General features: G+C 36.9%; 2 protein-coding genes across 12 annotated transcripts in view; one reads left to right on the top strand and one right to left on the bottom strand.

The window, feature by feature from the left end:
- Window positions 1-5315, top strand: part of LOC134851808 (dipeptidyl aminopeptidase-like protein 6) — a 113885-nt gene extending 108570 nt beyond the window's left edge. For all 11 annotated transcript variants that reach the window (XM_063868046.1, XM_063868048.1, XM_063868047.1 and 8 more), the window contains 9 exons: window positions 294-367; window positions 460-613; window positions 926-1102; window positions 1317-1393; window positions 2529-2851; window positions 3324-3655; window positions 4035-4184; window positions 4368-4514; window positions 5025-5315. In XM_063868046.1, coding sequence (XP_063724116.1) covers window positions 294-367; window positions 460-613; window positions 926-1102; window positions 1317-1393; window positions 2529-2851; window positions 3324-3655; window positions 4035-4184; window positions 4368-4514; window positions 5025-5132 — 1542 coding nt within the window. In that variant the 3' untranslated portion in view covers window positions 5133-5315. The remainder of the gene's footprint in view (window positions 1-293; window positions 368-459; window positions 614-925; window positions 1103-1316; window positions 1394-2528; window positions 2852-3323; window positions 3656-4034; window positions 4185-4367; window positions 4515-5024) is intronic.
- LOC134851724 (fizzy-related protein homolog) overlaps window positions 1-23034 on the bottom strand; it is a 213096-nt gene that overhangs the window by 181701 nt on the left and 8361 nt on the right. The gene's annotated exons all lie outside the window — the stretch shown is intronic.

A 23034-nucleotide genomic window follows, 5' to 3' on the forward strand; every position in this document is an offset into this window, starting at 1 on the left:
TCACATTTTATAAGAAATTATTCGATGGAATGATCCCATTTTGTCTTGTTTTTTGATGTCAACTTTGTGACATTTCATTACGCCAGACTTAAGATCCACTCGATCTATGCAGCAATTTCTAGCAATGAGATAAAAATACATAGTTATAGTTGGCATAACCTGGAGGAAGCTTTAACCAGAGAACTCAAAAGTAAAAATCCTCTATTTAAACATCATCCAGCCAGATTAAATCAAACCAAAAATGTAGCCTATCGGATGTTGTCTGATCGAAATAAATTTTCGTTATTTTTCAGAGAGGCGGAGATGTTCCTCGAGTTTCGCTTCACTATGTCTCAAGTACAAATGGCAATGGGATAGAAATAATCGAGTAAGTTACCTTTGTTTCTCAGTTTCACCTGATCGTCGTAAAATAGTGGGTGGGAAAAAACAATAACAATTCTGATTTGAATTTTTATTCAGCGAAAATCAGTTTGCCGACAAATACTTGATGGATGTGGGTTGGATATCCGACTCTAAAATCCAGACTGACTGGCTCGACAGGGCACAAAATACACTTTCCAGTTTCGTCTTGGATCTCGAATCTGTTGGCAGCAGAGGAGTCGCATTTGGGAAGGTAAAAGAAAACCAACAAGCACTTAGGCGATTCTTTAGTTCATAATTGTAGCTTACGGAGATTGAAAAGTGGACGCTTTTTAGTATAGTTCCCTTCCGTCTTACTTCCAAAAGTACGGACGGGCACAACGCAGTTTTGTTGTTTTATTATTCGGGTGGGTCTATTACTTGTTGGGTCAAGTACTACGAGAAAGACGAAAGATGAACAAAACACCGAAGATAAATTCAAAATCATATCAGATCAGATACACATTTCAAGGCCACATTGCTAAAAATGTTTTGCTTTGAATGAAACCCTGTTCTGCATTTTCAGGCCATTGTGAAGTCTTTGGATCAAAGAGATCTAAAAGACGACCCAAAAGCAACAAATCCACGCTTCGTTCACTGTCCTGTCATCCGATTCATAGAGGGAAAACAGTTCGTTTTCGACATTCAACCTCGCCAATCATCCACGGGCTCTTTTCTACATCTGAACAAAAGAGATTCCGAGGTATAACACGCGTGCGAATTGTTCAATTAATGAAAAAAAAGCAACTGCAATTTTTTCCATCTTATCTTGCTATATTTTTTTGTCAAATGTCTCAATAAATATCCGCAAAACTTTGAGAAAAATGGGAAATTTATATTTTTAACAAGCCGAACTTTATCGAGCTAGAAATGTTCGCCGATTCGAAATTGGGGAAAATTTGCATATTTTGTTTTAGTCTGCGGGTTTGGGCTATTTTCTGACCAGCGGTTCATTCGATGTCCTCAAAATCATTGCAGTCACTTCTACTCACGTGTAAGTAAAAGCAATCACATGAAACTTAGAATTAAGGCAATGAGTGCATCAAACTTGCACATGTTGATTACATGAAATTTGATTCCATAAAATATAATTTCCTACATAAAAAAGATCTCATACCAAAAAATCCTACTTAAAAAATAATTTCGGGGCGCTCAGAAATTATGTGAAACAATAGATATCGAAGTCTTCGCCTTTTATGGAATGGCCGTATTTTGCCCCAAGATATGAGCAAAAAAACGGAGAAAGTGCTGTTTAGTTTAATAAAAATCAAAATATCATTTTTCACTCAGCCATGTGAATCCTGAATATCACATAATGAAAATCAAATTCAATTTCCCGGTAAAAATATTTTTTTTGAAGCAAACATTTGCCTAAAAATCGAACTAAAATTCTCAAAACATTTTTGGCGAAACACCAAACCAACCCCCGCCTCATCTTTATTCATCATTTATGTCCGTAAGTTTTTCTCTTCCATTTTCATTTCTTTTTTTTATTCAGCTGCACAAACATAAACTGCATGTTTGTTCACATGCATGAATTCACTCAGCTACTGATTTAGATCTGGTTTACTGTGCATATTTTTGTGAAAAACAAGATGTGTCATATTCACAACTCAGTGCATTTATCAATTGACTTAATTGAAAGTACTCACTTTGTCTGAAGAGCAACGATACCAACTGTGTCTATCAGATAGGTTCACGGCATGCATAGAGTCTGAACTCGTCCACATACTTTCGTGAAAAAAAATATGCCCCTTATTGTACCTAAACAAAATCCCGCACCACCACCACACACAAATGAACAAGTCAGCGGTTAAGCATGCATGAATATTCTGCATATGATCAGATAAATCCCAAAATCTCCCTTATGCTATTGAAGTATTTTAAAATAGATTAATTGAGTTGAACGTTGAAGTATTAATAAAATTTCAAAACGCAGAATTCATTGATACCGGTGGACCTGAACAGGGTGTCTCTCTGATACTAAGTCTACAACTGCCTAGTAATAAGCTGGTATTTAGTCTTATTTCTCTTGATCGAGGTAACATCCTTGAAACAAACAGCTGCATTTTAAAACCATGTTGACTCAAAACGAAGGCTATTTATTTCCCTTATAAATTTTATTTCAGGTACATTTTGGCACCTATTGAGGGACACCCCGCTACAAGACACGTTTTCTCAGTTGATCATGACTCGAAACAAATGGAATGCTTAACCTGCTCGCTGCTGCCCAACGAGTGCAGCTTCTATGATGCATCTCTCTCGCCAGATCAAACTTGGATTGAACTGAAATGCCTGGGTCCAGATGTTCCAAAAACTATTTTGACTGTCCTTAATTTCGACCAGAGCAGCGGAGAAAGACGGCCCATGATCAAAATTCCGGCAGATGAAGAATTGTTGAAACAAATCAATAAATTGAAGGTTGCGCACAAAGAGTTCATGAAAGTTGACGGTGAGTTCAACCAGAAATATCGCCATTATTCTATTTGTTTTGCACTGTTAAATCCCAGGAAACCGTTTAGCAATAACCGCGTCCACGTTTTTCAAATCCAAAAGGGATTTGCTAACAAAAGAGAGACGATTGTCAAACGATGTATATTTTGTTCAAATCAGAGGTGGATTAAACAGGTTCGGGCTTTTTAATTCAGTTGTTTAAATCAAATGCTTTTTTTTTTGTAAATTTCGGGACAAGTCGGGCCAGTTTTTTCGTAGTTAATTTTTCGGGCCCGCCATTTTTAAACAACGGATTCAGGCCCCAAAATTTCGGCCCGATTCCACATCTGGTTCAAATATGAAGACGGAACGCAAGACATCATATCAGTACTTCCGATTATTATTAAAAAGACATCTCAGCCCAGAAAAACCAGTACAAAATTGAATATATTTGCATGTTAAGGGTCCAAAAACGTCTTTTTTGGTTTTAGACATTTCTCTAATGCTGATAAAACCACCAATAGTCGACATCAACTACAAGTACCCTATAGTCGTATACCTCAGTCCTTTCCCTGAACAACAAAAAGTAACCTCAAAATGGGACTTCTCTTATCTAGACTACATGGCCAGCACACAAAAAGTGTTCGTTGCTGTTATTGACACGATCGGATCTCAAGGTTACGGGGTGGAATTTGCTTCTACTGACAAAGGGAAAGGAGGTTCGAGGCCCGGTGAGGCCGAAAGCGAGGGGATTCAGAAAGTTCTAGAACGATTAGTTGAAGACGAAGTCATAGATGCGTCAAGGATTGCAATTTTAGCTTTGGTGAGTTTTTCAAAGTTTTCCTTTTTTCTAAGAAAATTTCGCGCAAATTTCAGGTAGTTGGAAGAAACTCATGATTCGGTTTGAATTTTTTGATGCAAAATGAGGTGTCACAAGTTAGAGTTACGTGATTTCGGGTAATATATATCATAGGGCCATTACGGCTGTGATTTGAGCTCCAAAAAAAAACATTTTCCAAATAGTTCGCCGGGTGTCGAGAAAAATGATCTTGAAATTGTCACTTTTGAGCTATGTTAGTAAGTAGCACGTTTCTGGAGATTCAATTTGAAAGGTCAATTATTGAAAGGTCAATTAATAATTTTTTTGCAAAGTTTATGCACCGTCTTAAGCTTCAAATTCAATATCGTTTGTACTAATTTAGGAATACGGGGCATACATAGCGGGCGAGCTCATCAGCAACAATGAAGAGACTGTGAAATGCATAGCGATGGTCAGAGCCATTTCAAACATCTCCAGCTGCCAAGCATACTTCGCAGAATCCAAACTGCCCCTAGCTAGAGTAAAACAAGTGGTAAGAGGCCTATAACACTTACACTCAATATTTTCTATAAATTATTTATGAATATATCGAAATATTCCAACATAATCAGCTCTCAATTCAGTTTGATGCCGATATTTTCGAACGATCCCACCTTTCGATTATGAACAGCTTACGGATTGATGTCAACTAAGTATTGTGCTCATGTTTGCTTAGGAATCTCCATTTGCAGACAAAGTGGAGAACTTCCGTGACCTGAATCCCTTGTTGATTGCGGGTCTAACTGACGAGAAAATTCTCTTCGAACAAACTGCTCAGATTATTAACCAACTCACACAAGCCAATATTCCATTTCACTCGCAGGTAACAGAACAGACCTTTTAAGAATAATTATTTTTCGAGCTCAATTTAACCATTTTAACTTTTCAAAAGAATTCACGCTCAATAAAACTTAAGAAAAGGTTCGAAGTCGGTAGGATTCGAAAACCGGGCCCACTGCGGGAAATAGTTAGCTCTATGCTGTGTTGTCTATCTAGATAAAAATATCAATGAAATTAAATTGTCAGAAAAAAAATCTTTTTTTTTCGAATTAGTGTATTTTGTTTTTTCCAAATTGTTTCTTGATTCAAAGTTTTCACCAAAAAAAGAAAAGCCAATCAAATGAAAAATCTAGAATATGTGTGCTCGCAGCTTTTTTCATTTATGGGAAGTTTGAGCTGTTTTAACTTAATTAGCTGTAATTAAATAAAAATCTTTCATGCAGACATTGCTTAATGCTTCCGTGAGAATAATTGAAAATTTAAATGAAACGTTATTTTATCTATTTAAATGGACCTCTGGACTTCCCTGACACTATGACAAAACGATGTTTAGATCTACACTCAGCTGGAGTCGAACTCAGAAGATGTCCTGAAAAACTCACACGTGATTCACCAACTCACTGCTTATCTCACTCGCTGTCTAGATGTGCATGTCCAGTGATGAAACAAACACACTGCGACAAATTGGCCCAAACGACTGAACAGAATCAACTTAAGAATGAACCGATGAGCCGAAAACAAAATAACGAAAACAAACCAAAGTTGCAATTTTTCAAGTCTGTATATAAAGCAATATTAGATATTAGTTTTTGATATTATGAACGATAAAGAACTTTTACATCAACTTTTCTACAGCGAAGATATTACTCAAAAGTTTTTGCTCTGTTATATCGATATTTTTCACATTTATTTGATTCAAATTATTAAATCAGAGTTCTGTCATTGACTGATAACATGCCATTGAATGGTATGTTCAAGGATGTCATTGGCCTCAGCGCCACCGTCGATGAAAAATATAAGATTTAAACTGAGTAGAGTCCTAATTTTATAAGTTAAAATAAGTTAAAGTATGGATGCTCGCTTTTATCCTTATGAATGTCTAGGGGGATTATTGCCAAAAAAATGAACTGACGGAAATAATCATGAGGAACTTATTTTCAGTAAAATTTATCATACAGAAGCTCGTTTGATTTTAAGACACCAGCTCGGTCAAAATCCTAACCATCGTTTTCTATTGATACGATTGGAAAAAAAGAAAGCTTGTTGATCAGCTGCAATAAAATCGGGCAGTTGCTGCTGTGTATGACGGCATTCGTGTGGAAAGAGGAGGCTAGAAAAGCCCAGACTGTCGAATAAACTTCGGAAGCTTCGCGCCACTTGCAAAACGCAATGAACAGCATAGCAAGCTGGATGACAAAAAGCTAATAAGTCTCAAATTATGTTGATTTTGAGGAAAACTTGTCAATAAAGGCAATTCCCAGGGGTTACTACGCATCGAAACAGTTTACTTGTAACTAAGCGGACAATACTTGGGAATATGCCCGTTGGTCCGGAAAAAAATTGTTCAATTTCTTATTAACCTCCAGAATCACACATAGAAAATTCTTTTTTCGTATTTCAAAATGAGAGAAATGAGGCGAATTACCTTTTAAATATATACGGATACCTTTACTCAGAATAAGCCTCGTGAACAATTACGAGAAAGTGCAGATTTTCGAATATTCATACAAACAAAAATTGCTATTTTGATTGTGTCGTTTTTTTTGCGCGTTGTGTAATGAAACGATCTGAACGATGCTCGCTCACTTTTTTTCGCTCGAAATAGACTAAAATAAAAAATTTCAAAGCAGTTTTTCTAGAAACTGAGAGAATTTTTTCTTTTTTGTTCGAACAACGACTGAAACGCCATAAATAGGATACAAACTCGACCCATTCCAATGATTATTTGACCTAAAAAAAAACGAAAACAAAACAAGGATAACCGATTACTGTGCACTTATTTGTTTGAGTGCGGAATCAGAGGAAAGAGTCAATCCATCTCTAATGGATTAAGTATATAACTGTGACTAAAAACATATATAATTGTGGTTTTCTAGCAGTGTTTTTAATAGTAATCACGTTGTCTGGGGCTCCGAGACCCAGTTATGTGGTTATTTTCGCATGCAGACGAAGGCTGATCAAAAGTCGTTTGGCTGATGGCCTAAAAATGGCAACTTAAAGTTGGCCCTTAAACAGCCCAGAAAAACAACTGTTTAATTCAAGATGATTAAAAACGAGTAGTATTAAGGTAACTGACATCAGCCAGTCGTCAAAAGGGACTTTTTCTACGCTCCGTCACTGTGTAACGTCTGGGCGAATGTTACATATCACACTTTCTACAGTACGTTCCAACCACAGCGATAAAAAAATAGGTCACATTTTCAAAAAAGAAACCCTGCGTGATTGTTAGGCTGTTTAAAATGTACAGAAACGAAACCGTCGATCCTTCCAGGCATTTGTGTCATGAAATGGCACGAAAGTGTGTAAATAACCAAAAAATACTGTTGATCAACGCAAAACTTCCTCGAAATTGGCGGCGAATAATTTAGACCAGAAACTGCAAGCAAACAAAATAAATGAGGGAAACGCGTCCCTTAAGATACAAAAAACTCTTTGTGACAAAGATCAGATGTCGAAGATTGTTATTACTTGTTTAAAATCATCTTTAAAATCGCCCGTTATATTTTACAAAAGCAACGAAATCAAATCAACAGTAAGAGGGGTATGGAGGAAAACAGGACGGATTCAAAAAAATAGGGGACAGCAAGGACCATAATCTAACAAAGATTACCGGTTACTGTGCAAATAGCACAGAATGTTCTGATCATGGTCTAAAAAATTTATTAAAGAAGTTTTCTCTGATTATTATGGGTTTTTCTGCGTGGTATAATAAAAAGATCTGAACGAAAAACTAGAACTCAGGCAAATTCCTAGTAAAAAGAGTAATTTGACAACAACTTTCAAAAAAAATGACTGGAAAAACCAAATATGTCGAAAAACCAAAAAAAAGTCAAAATTTTTGCAGAAACTTTTTGACATTTTAATTCCCAAGATGGCGCCGGAAGCTCTCCAAAAAATAATCTTTCTCGAAGTTTTCACGACTTAAATTAAGCATAAATGAGCTCTTGTAAGCCTCCTAGCTCGCTTTAAACGCTCGATAAGACGAAAAAAAAACTCAAACCCGTTTTTCTCGACACGGAGAAACATTTTTGGTATTTTTTTTATTATAGCTCCAATCACGACTGAAACGACTTCAATATGATGAACATATCACGCAGCTCAAGGCGATCATTATTTGTAGTAGCTGATTTTGCGTGGAAAAGAAGAAAAACTAAAACCCAAATACAAAACTCTTCCCCATTCTCAAGTCGGAACAACGAGTAAGATACTTGTACTAATAGGAACTACTAATGTTTATTGTCTTTTTCTGTGGCGGGATTGGACATTCGGGAAATGCGTAAGTAATGGTTCGGATGAGGGCATTCCAAGTAGCACTCAAGCTATTTAATGGAGGATAACACGTTTTTCCATGCTATTTGATCAAGGCAGTCTGTGGATTTGAGGCCTAAAGTATTCAGATCTCGTTTAACACAATCGATCTAGCGTTTTTAGGCCTTCGTGCTGGTCTTTTCTCTGGGACTGATACATGGTGAGTTGACTTTAGCGCATGGTAATTTTCTCTTCGGTGAACATGGCCAAACGATTTTAGCCGCGATCGCAATCGTAGCTTTTCCAGATCAACAATACGTGTCATTTTAATTACTGTTTCGTTGATCTTTATAAGTGACTCCTGTAATCCTACACAAAAATTTTATATCAGCACTTTTTAGAGAGCTGGATATTGCCTTGGTATGCGCCCAGTTTTCAGAGCAGTACATCAGAACTGGCCGGAGACACGCTCCGTACATATGACACCTTGTAATCAAGTTAATATCATTTTTGAACAACAGCGGCGCAATTTGCCGCCATTTCGTCCAGAAAGCTGCTATTCTGACCGATTATGCACGTATGGCCTCACTTTCATCGGAAATCATATCACCCAGTTACCAGCACTCATCGACACTACTCAGAAGGGTAGTGTTTCCGCCATTTCGTCCAGAATTTGCCGCCATTTCGTCCAGAAAGCTGCTATTCTGACCGATTATGCACGTATGGCCTCACTTTCATCGGAAATCATATCACCCAGGTACCAGCACTCTTCGACACTACTCAGAAGGGTTTCAAATTGATTGATCGGTAGAGTAGCATTCCTATTTGAGCGATATTTGATTTTTACACAACGTTTTTGTAGAGCCTGTTTTCAAGTACTCAACTTCTCAAAAGACTGGGATTCTGTTTCAGCTGATATCACAAGGTCATCTGCATATAGCATATCCGATGGTACCATGAAACGACATTTTCTCGTAGCCTCTTCCATAACTATAATAAATAACAATGGGCTAAGTGCCGATCCTTGATGCAGGCCTACTTTAATTTCGAAGTAATCACTACATTTTTTGGCGCCGGCGAACTCTGGTTTTCGACTCGGTGTACAGACACACTACCAGAATTTTAGTTGTACCAGATTTTTGGGAATCAGTTTTAGGGATCAGGTCATGAGATCAGTTCCCTGTGAACACGGTCGAACTTCGCCTGGTCTGTCTTGCTATTAAGATAGTACTGCCTGTCCCAAGCCCGGAAAAAGGAGGAGGGCGAACGTCAGGAAGGGTTAGCCTCCAAGCCACCATAAGCCCTTTGCAATTTTCACAGACAAAACCAGTCCCATTGCAAATATCTCCTCGCTCCTTTCGCATACAGCAGAATGTCTCACTTTGCCTGTCTCTGAAGCTTACAACTCCTGCCGAATTCACGTAGTATCCTGAAGACAGTTTCTGAAACTGGATATCCAGAGCTTGGCACGAGGTACAGTTACACCCGTTAGTCGGACCACAATTCCCGTTACAACAACCACACCTGAAGTCCAGCTTTTTCCCGCAATAGAACTTGCCAGTGGTTCCAAGGCTCGTATGAATTGTTCCATTTTTGTGACACGGAAATCGGTTCTTGATATGCGGAAGCGCATCGATACGCACCAAGAGCGGTTGGCTGATCTCTTCACTGCCGATAGTGCAGGAATCCATTACAGCCCTGGAATGCTCGGTTTCCAAATGCCCTGAAATACATTTCACAAATGACAAGCTAAGAAGCTAACTTTTATCTTGTAGCTTAATTCAAGCCTCTATACTTGGTTCTTTCAGATTATTTTCAGGAAACCTTAAGAAACTAAAAAGAATACTCGGTTGCTTTACAGTAGCACAGAATAATCTGACCAGACAAAATTTACACATATGCAATGCACTTCGCAACCACGAAAAAAAATCACCGATAACGCTATTGGAAACAGCATTGCAAGTTAGAGATCTGTAAATGAGACCAGCCATTAGATTGACAAACTAATATGCATAAGACAAAGAAAATCACCCCAGAAAAGAAGTCGTTCCGACTATGCGCGTTGAATGTTGGCACACCAAAATAAAAATGCCCTAGATTCGCGAATTTCTAGAAAGAAGAAAGATATCAGAGTGATCTCTATAGCGACCACAAAAATAGGTTCTTCTGGTAAGAAAACTGAGAGGGAACAAATGGTGATGCAATAGCCATTAATGGTCGACTTATTAAAAGTGTACTGGAAGCCAGTAGAGTCAATGAACGTGTTATGTGCCTTAAACATCTAGAAGGGCATACTGTGTGTTATGTTGTATCTGCTTACGCACCACAAATTGATCGAGAAGATTCGGAGAAAGAAGATTTGTATAACAGGCTGGAAGATACTATTTTATCTATACCTGACTAAAAATATATTTTCCTCGGTGGTGACTTAATTGGACATATTGGAAGGTGGCGCCAAAAAGTTGAGTGCGAAATTGTCCCAATTTACTTTGGTACGCAGTACTCAGAAGGTCAGATACTTTTCAACTACTGCCAGTCACAAAATCTAGCCGGGCTAAAAACTTTTTTTTTGAAAAAACTTTAAATAGGTTAACTGTACGAATAGGTTAACTGTACGTTTCAGAGTGGAAAAAACTCAACCCATATTGATTTCATCCTATCACGATTGTTGCAGAGAAGCTGTGTCAAGGGCGAAGAATGTGGTACTCACCACAGGTTTATTGTGGGTGATTTCTATTTTAAAGTTCGCATTTACCGCCATAAGTCAAAACTAGTTAGAAGAAAAAAATTGTGAAAACTGGAATGAAACAACAAACCAAATCAAGTACAAAAAGGCAATAAGGAAGAAGCTAGAAAATAATCAAATACAGTCGAACTGAGTGAATTTTAAATCAAAACTTCCGGAAGAAGCGAAAAACTTATGTGGTGAAACAACGGAAAAACCAGCAAGAAAAAGAAAAACTTGGTGTAACGAAAAAATAGGCGAAGGAGTTATACAGAAAAAAACTGTTCAAAAGTGGCGGAGGTTCAAAATTGAAGAAGACCGGGTGATATATCAGAAGCAGAACACAGTCATGAACAGTTATTTGCTGAAGCTTTAAAAGAATCAAGCCAGAAATTGGGTCAAGATATCTCAAAAACGGAGACGGCATAAAATGTCCCTTCTTGCCACGAAAATGAGAAATGATCAAAAAGATTTCGTTGGAAAAAAACTCATTTTATGTGAAGGAAAATCGTTTTGAAACTGAAGATATCCCCCAGTGGCAGACTCATTGGAGGAATTTACTATCCAAGAACTGGCACTTGCACTGAGAGAGATGAAAAATAAGAAGAGACCAGGGCCAACATCGGACATGATAAAATTTACCGCGGATTGTGGACTTTCTGCACTTTTCAAGTCCTAAAGGAAGTGTAAGGCTCTGGTCTAATGCCCACAGACGGGAAAGAAACTGAAACAGTTACTTTTTACAAAGCAAAAGGCGATCCGTTAGAATTTGGATCCTACAATGGCATAAGATTACTGGAAAACGCATTTAAAATATTTGAAAAAGTACTAGAAAAACGCCTGAGACAATAGATAAAAATAGATGACATGCAGTTTGGCTCTAAAGGTGGTAGATTAACTACCGATGCCATATTTGTTGATCTCGAAAAACGAGTACGTAATAAAAGAAAGAAGTCGAAATGAAACAAATCTGAAAAAAAAACGAGATAAAGAAGAATTATAGAAAACCAGTCAGAACAACGGAATACAAGTTTCACCTCGAACTGGTACGCCAAAAAAATACACTTTTTCGTTTGAAATCTGATTTTATTATTGAAAAAGTTAGTGACACGAGGTTCTTGCTTCTCAGAAAAAATGATGAGAAAAATATACCCAACAGGCAGGTGGAAAAGAGTAAACGAACGCACGAAAACTGAAATATCAACTTTTGATTTAAAAAAGATACCTTTAAAGCTCTTTGAATTTCTAGAACAATTTATGACTGATCAGATTAACCTAATTTCAAAAAAAACTGGATGAAAGGTAATTTTTTTTCCGCTGGGAAATTTGAAAATTAAATTTCACAATCGAAACTAAAAATCAATCACGTTTTTTGTTACCCTTACAACTTTGCTGTCCGATATTGGAAATTGCTTCCTTTAACAAGAGGAAATGAACTGAAGTTAAAAATAAATCAAAAGACATAACGCGAAAAAGTAAATTTGAGCCTGAACAAAATGCATTGAGTCATAAAACCAACTCAAAGAGACAGTGTGTTCAAATGGTCATTCAAAAATTATACTGGAAAAACACTGCGACAACTCTTGGAAAACAAATAAAAGCGGCACATAAAAAGAAATTATTCTAATCGTGGAAGTTAAAATTGCACTGAAAAGAAAATTATTCCGAGCATGGGAGCACTAAACAGGAATATTTTCCAAGCAAGGAAGTTAAAATTGCGGTATATGTGCAGAATTAGTCGCTTTATAAAAAAAATTAACGAAATAACTAAACAAAAAATTGAGGTTTTAAAATTGTTCAAAACTCGAAAAAATAAATGTTCGACATTAGACATATTTGACATACGAAAGAGGTGCCGCAGTTCACGACTTTATTGTTGAACACTCCCCAAAACCCATATTACAAACTGAAAAATTATCCAAAAGAAGACAACTAAGGACAATATGATAATCCATACTCACAGACACCGTTACCTAGACGAAAAAAGATACTTTTCAGGCAAACTAAAACAACAGCTACAAACCAGCAACTCAGCATCAAAAAACTTGAAAAGCAAACGATCAAAAATTAGACCGAACCAAAAATGCATTTTTCGAGAAAAATTTCAAAATCTAATAGAAAAATCGGCAATTTATTAATAAAAAAATACTGTACTTTGTATAAAAAACGGTGAGTATCAACGCCTAAAGCTTAGGTCAAAATCAGTTAAACAAAAAATAATCGTATTTAAAACTATTTTGAAAAAGAATCAAAAGTATAAATACAATTTTCAATCGATACGCCACAGCAAAAGCATTCTGAAACAGAAATGATACTACAACAAAAATCGAGACCGAAAAAGCGCAACCATGAAAAAAGGCCAAAAATGCTTTTGAAATTTGTACAGAAAAAGCGAAAGCGCAACACCGCAAGTAAACACAAAAACTAAAAAGTCTTATTAAACTATTTAATAGTTCGCCTTAAATTTTTTTAACTGGAAAAATACTACAGTGCTGATTTAAATTATTCGAACAGAATGAACAAAACTTGAATTTTCAAACACGTTTTTCTAAATTCGGGTTAAGATTAGACAAAAAGTGAACAGAACAAAAGTTGCTTAGAATTTTATCAGAATTAGTATGGTGCAATTTTTTTCTCCGGAATTCTCAACCAAAAATTTTCCCCAAAAAATTGGTCATTTTGACCTCTTTCAATTAATCAAGAATTACGCTGAAACTACGTTGTAAATTCATGAGAAAGTTATATCACAAAAAGCCTCTTACACCGCCCAACAAAGTTCTTTGCTTAAAAACAAATTTTGAGCAAAATGCGCAAATTTTTGGAGATTTAACCCTTATTGAACTTTGTTGGGCTGTGTAAAAAGCTTCTTGTGATACAATTTTCTCATGAATTAACAAAGTAGTTTCAGCGTAATTTTTGATTAATTGAAAAAAGCCAAAATGACCATTTTTTGGGGTAAAATTTTGGTTGAAAATTCCGGAGAAAAAATTACACCATATTAATTCTAAGCAACTTTTGTTCTCTTCACTTTTTGTCTAATCCTAACCCAAATTGAGCAAAACGTGTTTGAAAATTCATCTTTTGTTCGTTTTGTCCGGATAATTTAAATCAGCACTGTAGTATTTGGCTGCAATACACGCAAAGATAACTATATAGCTTTTATTAAATTTATCGGACAACGTATTAAACTTCTGAAATAATTCTGACCTTAAAGCTTGAACTTAAACGAAATACTTCTTTGAAGTTTCGCGTTTGCCTTTTTGTCGGCCCTTTATGCGTTTTTCCCTCTAGTTTGCATGGTAGATCGTAGTTGCATGAAAACGTTATTTTATAGTTCTTGAAACTAGGCAAAATGGAAATCTCCGAAAAAAATGCAATCTTTTTGCATTGCTCTTCTGATAGTCCAAATGCAGGTTTGAAAAAACGATTGCAATTTTAACGCCCTTTCACTGTTGCAAGGTCAGAATATTTCAAAATTCAAGACGTCTGATAAATTTGTTGAAAATAATACCTAGTCCGAAACGACAATTGTTGACTAAGAAGAATTTAGCACTTAGCTGCTACAGGAAAGCTTCACAGTAAGTTCAATTCTCTTCACTCTCTAGTAGTTATGAATAAACTTGTTGGTAGTTATGTGTTTTTCTTCTAAACTTCTAAAAATTATTTACATCCTGTTTAATTATAAAAAATAATATTTTCAAATAGCTCGAAATTTTTGGATAGAAATGTGATCTGTTAAATTCTTACGAAACGACATAAGATTAAGAAATAGCGTCGGGGATTGTCGATTAATTGGAAGGCGGGTTAATGCGCATGAATGCTTGGCTCGACCTCCAAGCCACCATAAGCCCTTTGCAATTTTCACAGACAAAACCAGTCCCATTGCAAATATCTCCTCGCTCCTTTCGCATACAGCAGAATGTCTCACTTTGCCTGTCTCTGAAGCTTACAACTCCTGCCGAATTCACGTAGTATCCTGAAGACAGTTTCCGAAACTGGATATCCAGAGCTTGGCACGAGGTACAGTTACACCCGTTAGTCGGACCACAATTCCCGTTACAACAACCACACCTGAAGTCCAGCTTTTTCCCGCAATAGAACTTGCCAGTGGTTCCAAGGCTCGTATGAATTGTTCCATTTTTGTGACACGGAAATCGGTTCTTGATATGCGGAAGCGCATCGATACGCACCAAGAGCGGTTGGCTGATCTCTTCACTGCCGATAGTGCAGGAATCCATTACAGCCCTGGAATGCTCGGTTTCCAAATGCCCTGAAATACATTTCACAAATGACAAGCTAAGAAGCTAACTTTTATCTTGTAGCTTAATTCAAGCCTCTATACTTGGTTCTTTCAGATTATTTTCAGGAAACCTTAAGAAACTAAAAAGAATACTCGGTTGCTTTACAGTAGCACAGAATAATCTGACCAGACAAAATTTACACATATGCAATGCACTTCGCAACCACGAAAAAAAATCACCGATAACGCTATTGGAAACAGCATTGCAAGTTAGAGATCTGTAAATGAGACCAGCCATTAAGTTGACAAAAGTTGAAAAGTTATGTCTCGAAAGATGTTCAATTTAAGAATAAAATATGAAACAATTACTCGAAAAAATTTGTCCGAAGAAATAAAAAAAAAACAAGCCCTAAAATTTTTTTAAAATGTTTCTATCGGACAAAACTGCTCCAAAACTTGGAGCAATAAAATGTTTGCAAGAAACATTTTGTACCTATGCGGGATGAAAAACGTAATTTCAAGCATCGCCGCTAATGCAGGGTACCTTACCATATCTTGTTCTTTCAATTGAACCCAAAACTTCAGACTTGAATCAAAAATGGTCAAAAAACCAAATATTTGACTATTCCGAGGGCGTTGTGTAGAAAGAACTTGTGAATGGCCGCTTATGCAGAGGAGATTCCTACTACCCGCTATCTCCATTGAATCCACAACCTCAGATTTTAGGAGGTTAGCTTTCGATAAGAGTTAAAGATTCTACAAATGCCAAAAAATCTAAAATTTGACTATTCAGGTGACCATAACTTTCTGTGTCAAAAAATTGGGCGTAGTCGCGTATGCTGTGGAGATTCCTACAACGCGTTATTTGAATTGAACCAAAAATCTCATAAACGTGAGGGTAGATTTTAAGAAAATTCAATAAGATTCAAAAAACGGTCGAAAAATGGAATTTTTTACTATTCCGAGGATGTTATGTAGAAAAACATTCTGAAAGACCGCCAATGCAGGGGACCTTCCTACTACCTCGCATCTCTATTGAACCCACAATTTCAAAATTGGGAGGTTAGTTTTCGATAAGAGTAAAAAAATTCTACAAACAACTTCTAAGGGGGCCATAACTTTCTGTGTCAAAAAATTGGGCGTAGTCGCATATGCATTGCAGATTCTCACTAACCGGTACAAATTTTGAGAGAAAATAATTTCTTAAGCGTCTAAAAAATGAAAAACCCAATCTCATACAATTTCAAATAACCTTTTTTTATCGAACAAAAATTCTAGGCAAAGATGCCAAGCAGGAAACTGGAATTTTATGATATCAATAGAATAAAACAAAGACGACAATTTTTGAGCAGACACCAGTTCAGCCAAAAAACTAGCCAAAAAAGTACAAAAAAAACAACCCTTGCATCACTAGTGAAACTTGTTTGCAGCAAGCACAACAACCATCTGTGATAGGTCAACTAAACCAAAAAAAACTCAAGCAGACGAACAAAATTTCGAAAATTCAGACTTTACCGGAAAACAACTTCAATTTCATAAATAAGGTAAAAAACTGAACTCCGGCCGGGACTCGAACCCCAAACATTTGAGCGCAACGGCAACCATGTTACCTCCAGGCCAAGTGGGAACGCAAGAGGAAGCTATTAAGGTTCAATAATTAAGCAAAGTGAAAACTCGTAAAAGTGGTTTACGAGAAAAGATCTAGTTCCCGATTACAAAACAATTGCTTTTGCAAATGTAATAACATTTTCCTTCGAATCGATCACTAACCTCAATGTTAGCGGCAGAGTAGACATTGAGCACAAAAAAGTTCTCAAAAAACGATCACAATCTCAAAAACGTGTCTTTTAAGTTCGTAACAGTTTTCCTACAACAGGACGATTCACACTGGGAGTTCTTTTGAATGATCCCAAAGTCGCAAGGTACTTAAATGGGGAACAACTTCATAACCAGCTGTTTTGATTGAACTCTAAATCTCAGATTTAGCAGGGTTGTTTTTGCGAAAAATGTGAGGGTAGATTTTGAGAAAATTCAGATTTTACCGGAAAACAACTTCAATTTCATAAATAAGGTAAAAAACTGAAGTCCGGCCGGGACTCGAACCCCAAATATTTGAGCGCGACGGCAACCATGTTACCTCCAGGCCAAGTGGGAACGCAAGAGGAAGTTAATAAGGTTCAATAAATATGCAAAGTGAAAATTCGTAAAAGTGGTTTACGAGAAAAGGTCTAGTTACCGATTACAAGGCTTTTGCTTTCGCAAATAAAATAAAATTTTCCTTCCATTCGATGACTAACCTCAAACTTAGCGGCAGAGTAGACTGAGCACAAAAAATTCCCAAAAAACGATCACAATCTCAAAAACGTGTCTTTTAAGTTCGTAACAGTTTTCCTACAACAGGACGATTCACACAGGGAGTTCTTTTGAATGAGCCCAAAGTCGCAAGGTACTTAAATGGCGAACAATTTCATAACCAACTGTTGTGATTGAACTCTAAATCTCAGATTTAGCAGGGTTGTTTTTGCGAAAAATGTGAGGGTAGATTTGAGAAAATTCAGATTTTACCGGAAAACAACTTCAATTTCATAAATAAGGTAAAAAACTGAAGTCCGGCCGGGACTCGAACCCCAAATATTTGAGCGCGACGGCAACCATGTTACCTCCAGGCCAAGTGGGAACGCAAGAGGAAGTTAATAAGGTTCAATAAATATGCAAAATGAAAATTCGTAAAAGTGGTTTACGAGAAAAGGTCTAGTTACCGATTACAAGGCTTTTGCTTTCGCAAATAAAATAAAATTTTCCTTCCATTCGATGACTAACCTCAAACTTAGCGGCAGAGTAAACTGAGCACAAAAAATTCCCAAAAAACGATCACAATCTCAAAAACGTGTCTTTTAAGTTCGTAACAGTTTTCCTACAACAGGACGATTCACACAGGGAGTTCTTTTGAATGAGCCCAAAGTCGCAAGGTACTTAAATGGCGAACAATTTCATAACCAACTGTTTTGATTGAACTCTAAATCTCAGATTTAGCAGGGTTGTTTTTGCGAAAAATGTGAGGGTAGATTTTGAGAAAATTCAGATTTTACCGGAAAACAACTTCAATTTCATAAATAAGGTAAAAAACTGAACTCCGGCCGGGACTCGAACCCCAAATATTTGAGCGCAACGGCAACCATGTTACCTCCAGGCCAAGTGGGAACGCAAGAGGAAGTTAATAAGGTTCAATAAATATGCAAAGTGAAAATTCGTAAAAGTGGTTTACGAGAAAAGGTCTAGTTCCCGATTACAAAACATTTGCTTTTGCAAATGTAATAACATTTTCCTTCGAATCGATCACTAACCTCAATGTTAGCGGCAGAGTAGACATTGAGCACAAAAAAGTTCTCAAAAAACGATCACAATCTCAAAAACGTGTCTTTTAAGTTCGTAACAGTTTTCCTACAACGGGACGATTCACACTGGGAGTTCTTTTGAATGATCCCAAAGTCGCAAGGTACTTAAATGGGGAACAATTTCATAACCAGCTGTTTTGATTGAACTCTAAATCTCAGATTTAGCAGGGTTGTTTTTGCCAAAAATGTGAGGGTAGATTTTGAGAAAATTCAATGATACAAAAAACGGTCGGAAAATGAAACATTTTTACTATTCCGAGGGCGTTATGTAGAAAAACATTGTGAATGACCGCCAATGCAGGGGACCTTCCTACTACATCGTATCTCCATTGAACCCACAATCTCAAAATTGGGAGGTTAGTTTTCGATAAGAGTAAAAAATTCTAAAAACAACTCCTAAGGGGGCCATAACTTTCTTTGTCAAAAAATTGGGCGTAGTCGCATATGCAGTGCAGATTCTCACTAACCGGTAAAAATTCTGAGTGAAAATAGTTTCTTAAGCGTCTAAAAAAAATGATAAACCCAATCTCATACAATTTCAAATTACCTGTTTTTATCGAACAAAAATTCTAGGCAAAGATGCCAAGCAGGAAATTGGAATTTTATATTATCAATGGAATAAAACTTACGTAGCGGAAACAAAGACGACAATATTTGAGAAGACACCAGTTCAGCCAAAAAAATGGCCAGAAATTCCTCTTAAAGTACAAAAAAACAACACTTGCACCACTAGTGACACTTGTTTGCAGCACAACAACAACCATCTGTGATAGGTCAACTAAACCAAAAAAAACTCAAGCAGACGAACAAAATTTCGAAAATTCAGACTTTACCGGAAAACAACTTCAATTTCATAAATAAGGTAAAAAACTGAACTCCGGTCGGGACTCGAACCCCAAACATTTGAGCGCAACGGCAACCATGTTACCTCCAGGCCAAGTGGGAACGCAAGAGGAAGCTATTAAGGTTCAATAATTAAGCAAAGTGAAAACTCGTAAAAGTGGTTTACGAGAAAAGATCTAGTTCCCGATTACAAAACAATTGCTTTTGCAAATGTAATAACATTTTCCTTTGAATCGATCACTAACCTCAATGTTAGCGGCAGAGTAGACATTGAGCACAAAAAAGTTCTCAAAAAACGATCACAATCTCAAAAACGTGTCTTTTAAGTTCGTAACAGTTTTCCTACAACAGGACGATTCACACAGGGAGTTCTTTTGAATGAGCCCAAAGTCGCAAGGTACTTAAATGGCGAACAATTTCATAACCAACTGTTTTGATTGAACTCTAAATCTCAGATTTAGCAGGGTTGTTTTTGCGAAAAATGTGAGGGTAGATTTGAGAAAATTCAGATTTTACCGGAAAACAACTTCAATTTCATAAATAAGGTAAAAAACTGAAGTCCGGCCGGGACTCGAACCCCAAATATTTGAGCGCGACGGCAACCATGTTACCTCCAGGCCAAGTGGGAACGCAAGAGGAAGTTAATAAGGTTCAATAAATATGCAAAATGAAAATTCGTAAAAGTGGTTTACGAGAAAAGGTCTAGTTACCGATTACAAGGCTTTTGCTTTCGCAAATAAAATAAAATTTTCCTTCCATTCGATGACTAACCTCAAACTTAGCGGCAGAGTAAACTGAGCACAAAAAATTCCCAAAAAACGATCACAATCTCAAAAACGTGTCTTTTAAGTTCGTAACAGTTTTCCTACAACAGGACGATTCACACAGGGAGTTCTTTTGAATGAGCCCAAAGTCGCAAGGTACTTAAATGGCGAACAATTTCATAACCAACTGTTTTGATTGAACTCTAAATCTCAGATTTAGCAGGGTTGTTTTTGCGAAAAATGTGAGGGTAGATTTTGAGAAAATTCAGATTTTACCGGAAAACAACTTCAATTTCATAAATAAGGTAAAAAACTGAACTCCGGCCGGGACTCGAACCCCAAATATTTGAGCGCAACGGCAACCATGTTACCTCCAGGCCAAGTGGGAACGCAAGAGGAAGTTAATAAGGTTCAATAAATATGCAAAGTGAAAATTCGTAAAAGTGGTTTACGAGAAAAGGTCTAGTTCCCGATTACAAAACATTTGCTTTTGCAAATGTAATAACATTTTCCTTCGAATCGATCACTAACCTCAATGTTAGCGGCAGAGTAGACATTGAGCACAAAAAAGTTCTCAAAAAACGATCACAATCTCAAAAACGTGTCTTTTAAGTTCGTAACAGTTTTCCTACAACGGGACGATTCACACTGGGAGTTCTTTTGAATGATCCCAAAGTCGCAAGGTACTTAAATGGGGAACAATTTCATAACCAGCTGTTTTGATTGAACTCTAAATCTCAGATTTAGCAGGGTTGTTTTTGCCAAAAATGTGAGGGTAGATTTTGAGAAAATTCAATGATACAAAAAACGGTCGGAAAATGAAAAATTTTTACTATTCCGAGGGCGTTATGTAGAAAAACATTGTGAATGACCGCCAATGCAGGGGACCTTCCTACTACATCGTATCTCCATTGAACCCACAATCTCAAAATTGGGAGGTTAGTTTTCGATAAGAGTAAAAAATTCTAAAAACAACTCCTAAGGGGGCCATAACTTTCTTTGTCAAAAAATTGGGCGTAGTCGCATATGCAGTGCAGATTCTCACTAACCGGTAAAAATTCTGAGTGAAAATAGTTTCTTAAGCGTCTAAAAAAAATGATAAACCCAATCTCATACAATTTCAAATTACCTGTTTTTATCGAACAAAAATTCTAGGCAAAGATGCCAAGCAGGAAATTGGAATTTTATATTATCAATGGAATAAAACTTACGTAGCGGAAACAAAGACGACAATATTTGAGAAGACACCAGTTCAGCCAAAAAAATGGCCAGAAATTCCTCTTAAAGTACAAAAAAACAACACTTGCACCACTAGTGACACTTGTTTGCAGCACAACAACAATCTGTGATAGGTCAACTAAACCAACAAAAACTCCAGCAGACAAACAAATGTTCGAAAATTCAAATTTTACCGGAAAACGACTTCAATTTGATAAATAATTAAAAAATTAAAACTCCAGCTCGGACTCGAACCTTAAACATTTGAGCGCAACGACAACCACGTTACCTCCAGGCCAAGTGGGAACGCACCAGGAAGTTAATAAAGTTCAATAAATATGCAAAAAGAAAATCCGTGAAAGTGGTTTACGAGAAAAGGTCTAGACTTTACCGGAAAACAACTTCAATTTCATAAATAAGGTAAAAAACTGAACTCCAGCCGGGACTCGAACCCCAAACATTTGAGCGCAACGGCAACCATGTTACCTCCAGGCCAAGTGGGAACGCAAGAGGAAGCTATTAAGGTTCAATAATTAAGCAAAGTGAAAACTCGTAAAAGTGGTTTACGAGAAAAGATCTAGTTCCCGATTACAAAACAATTGCTTTTGCAAATGTAATAACATTTTCCTTCGAATCGATCACTAACCTCAATGTTAGCGGCAGAGTAGACATTGAGCACAAAAAAGTTCTCAAAAAACGATCACAATCTCAAAAACGTGTCTTTTAAGTTCGTAACAGTTTTCCTACAACAGGACGATTCACACTGGGAGTTCTTTTGAATGATCCCAAAGTCGCAAGGTACTTAAATGGGGAACAACTTCATAACCAGCTGTTTTGATTGAACTCTAAATCTCAGATTTAGCAGGGTTGTTTTTGCGAAAAATGTGAGGGTAGATTTTGAGAAAATTCAGATTTTACCGGAAAACAACTTCAATTTCATAAATAAGGTAAAAAACTGAAGTCCGGCCGGGACTCGAACCCCAAATATTTGAGCGCGACGGCAACCATGTTATCTCCAGGCCAAGTGGGAACGCAAGAGGAAGTTAATAAGGTTCAATAAATATGCAAAGTGAAAATTCGTAAAAGTGGTTTACGAGAAAAGGTCTAGTTACCGATTACAAGGCTTTTGCTTTCGCAAATAAAATAAAATTTTCCTTCCATTCGATGACTAACCTCAAACTTAGCGGCAGAGTAGACTGAGCACAAAAAATTCCCAAAAAACGATCACAATCTCAAAAACGTGTCTTTTAAGTTCGTAACAGTTTTCCTACAACAGGACGATTCACACAGGGAGTTCTTTTGAATGAGCCCAAAGTCGCAAGGTACTTAAATGGCGAACAATTTCATAACCAACTGTTTTGATTGAACTCTAAATCTCAGATTTAGCAGGGTTGTTTTTGCGAAAAATGTGAGGGTAGATTTGAGAAAATTCAGATTTTACCGGAAAACAACTTCAATTTCATAAATAAGGTAAAAAACTGAAGTCCGGCCGGGACTCGAACCCCAAATATTTGAGCGCGACGGCAACCATGTTACCTCCAGGCCAAGTGGGAACGCAAGAGGAAGTTAATAAGGTTCAATAAATATGCAAAATGAAAATTCGTAAAAGTGGTTTACGAGAAAAGGTCTAGTTACCGATTACAAGGCTTTTGCTTTCGCAAATAAAATAAAATTTTCCTTCCATTCGATGACTAACCTCAAACTTAGCGGCAGAGTAAACTGAGCACAAAAAATTCCCAAAAAACGATCACAATCTCAAAAACGTGTCTTTTAAGTTCGTAACAGTTTTCCTACAACAGGACGATTCACACAGGGAGTTCTTTTGAATGAGCCCAAAGTCGCAAGGTACTTAAATGGCGGACAATTTCATAACCAACTGTTTTGATTGAACTCTAAATCTCAGATTTAGC

Source organism: Symsagittifera roscoffensis, chromosome 7, assembly GCF_963678635.1.
Source record: "Symsagittifera roscoffensis chromosome 7, txSymRosc1.1, whole genome shotgun sequence".
NCBI lineage: Eukaryota > Metazoa > Xenacoelomorpha > Acoela > Convolutidae > Symsagittifera > Symsagittifera roscoffensis.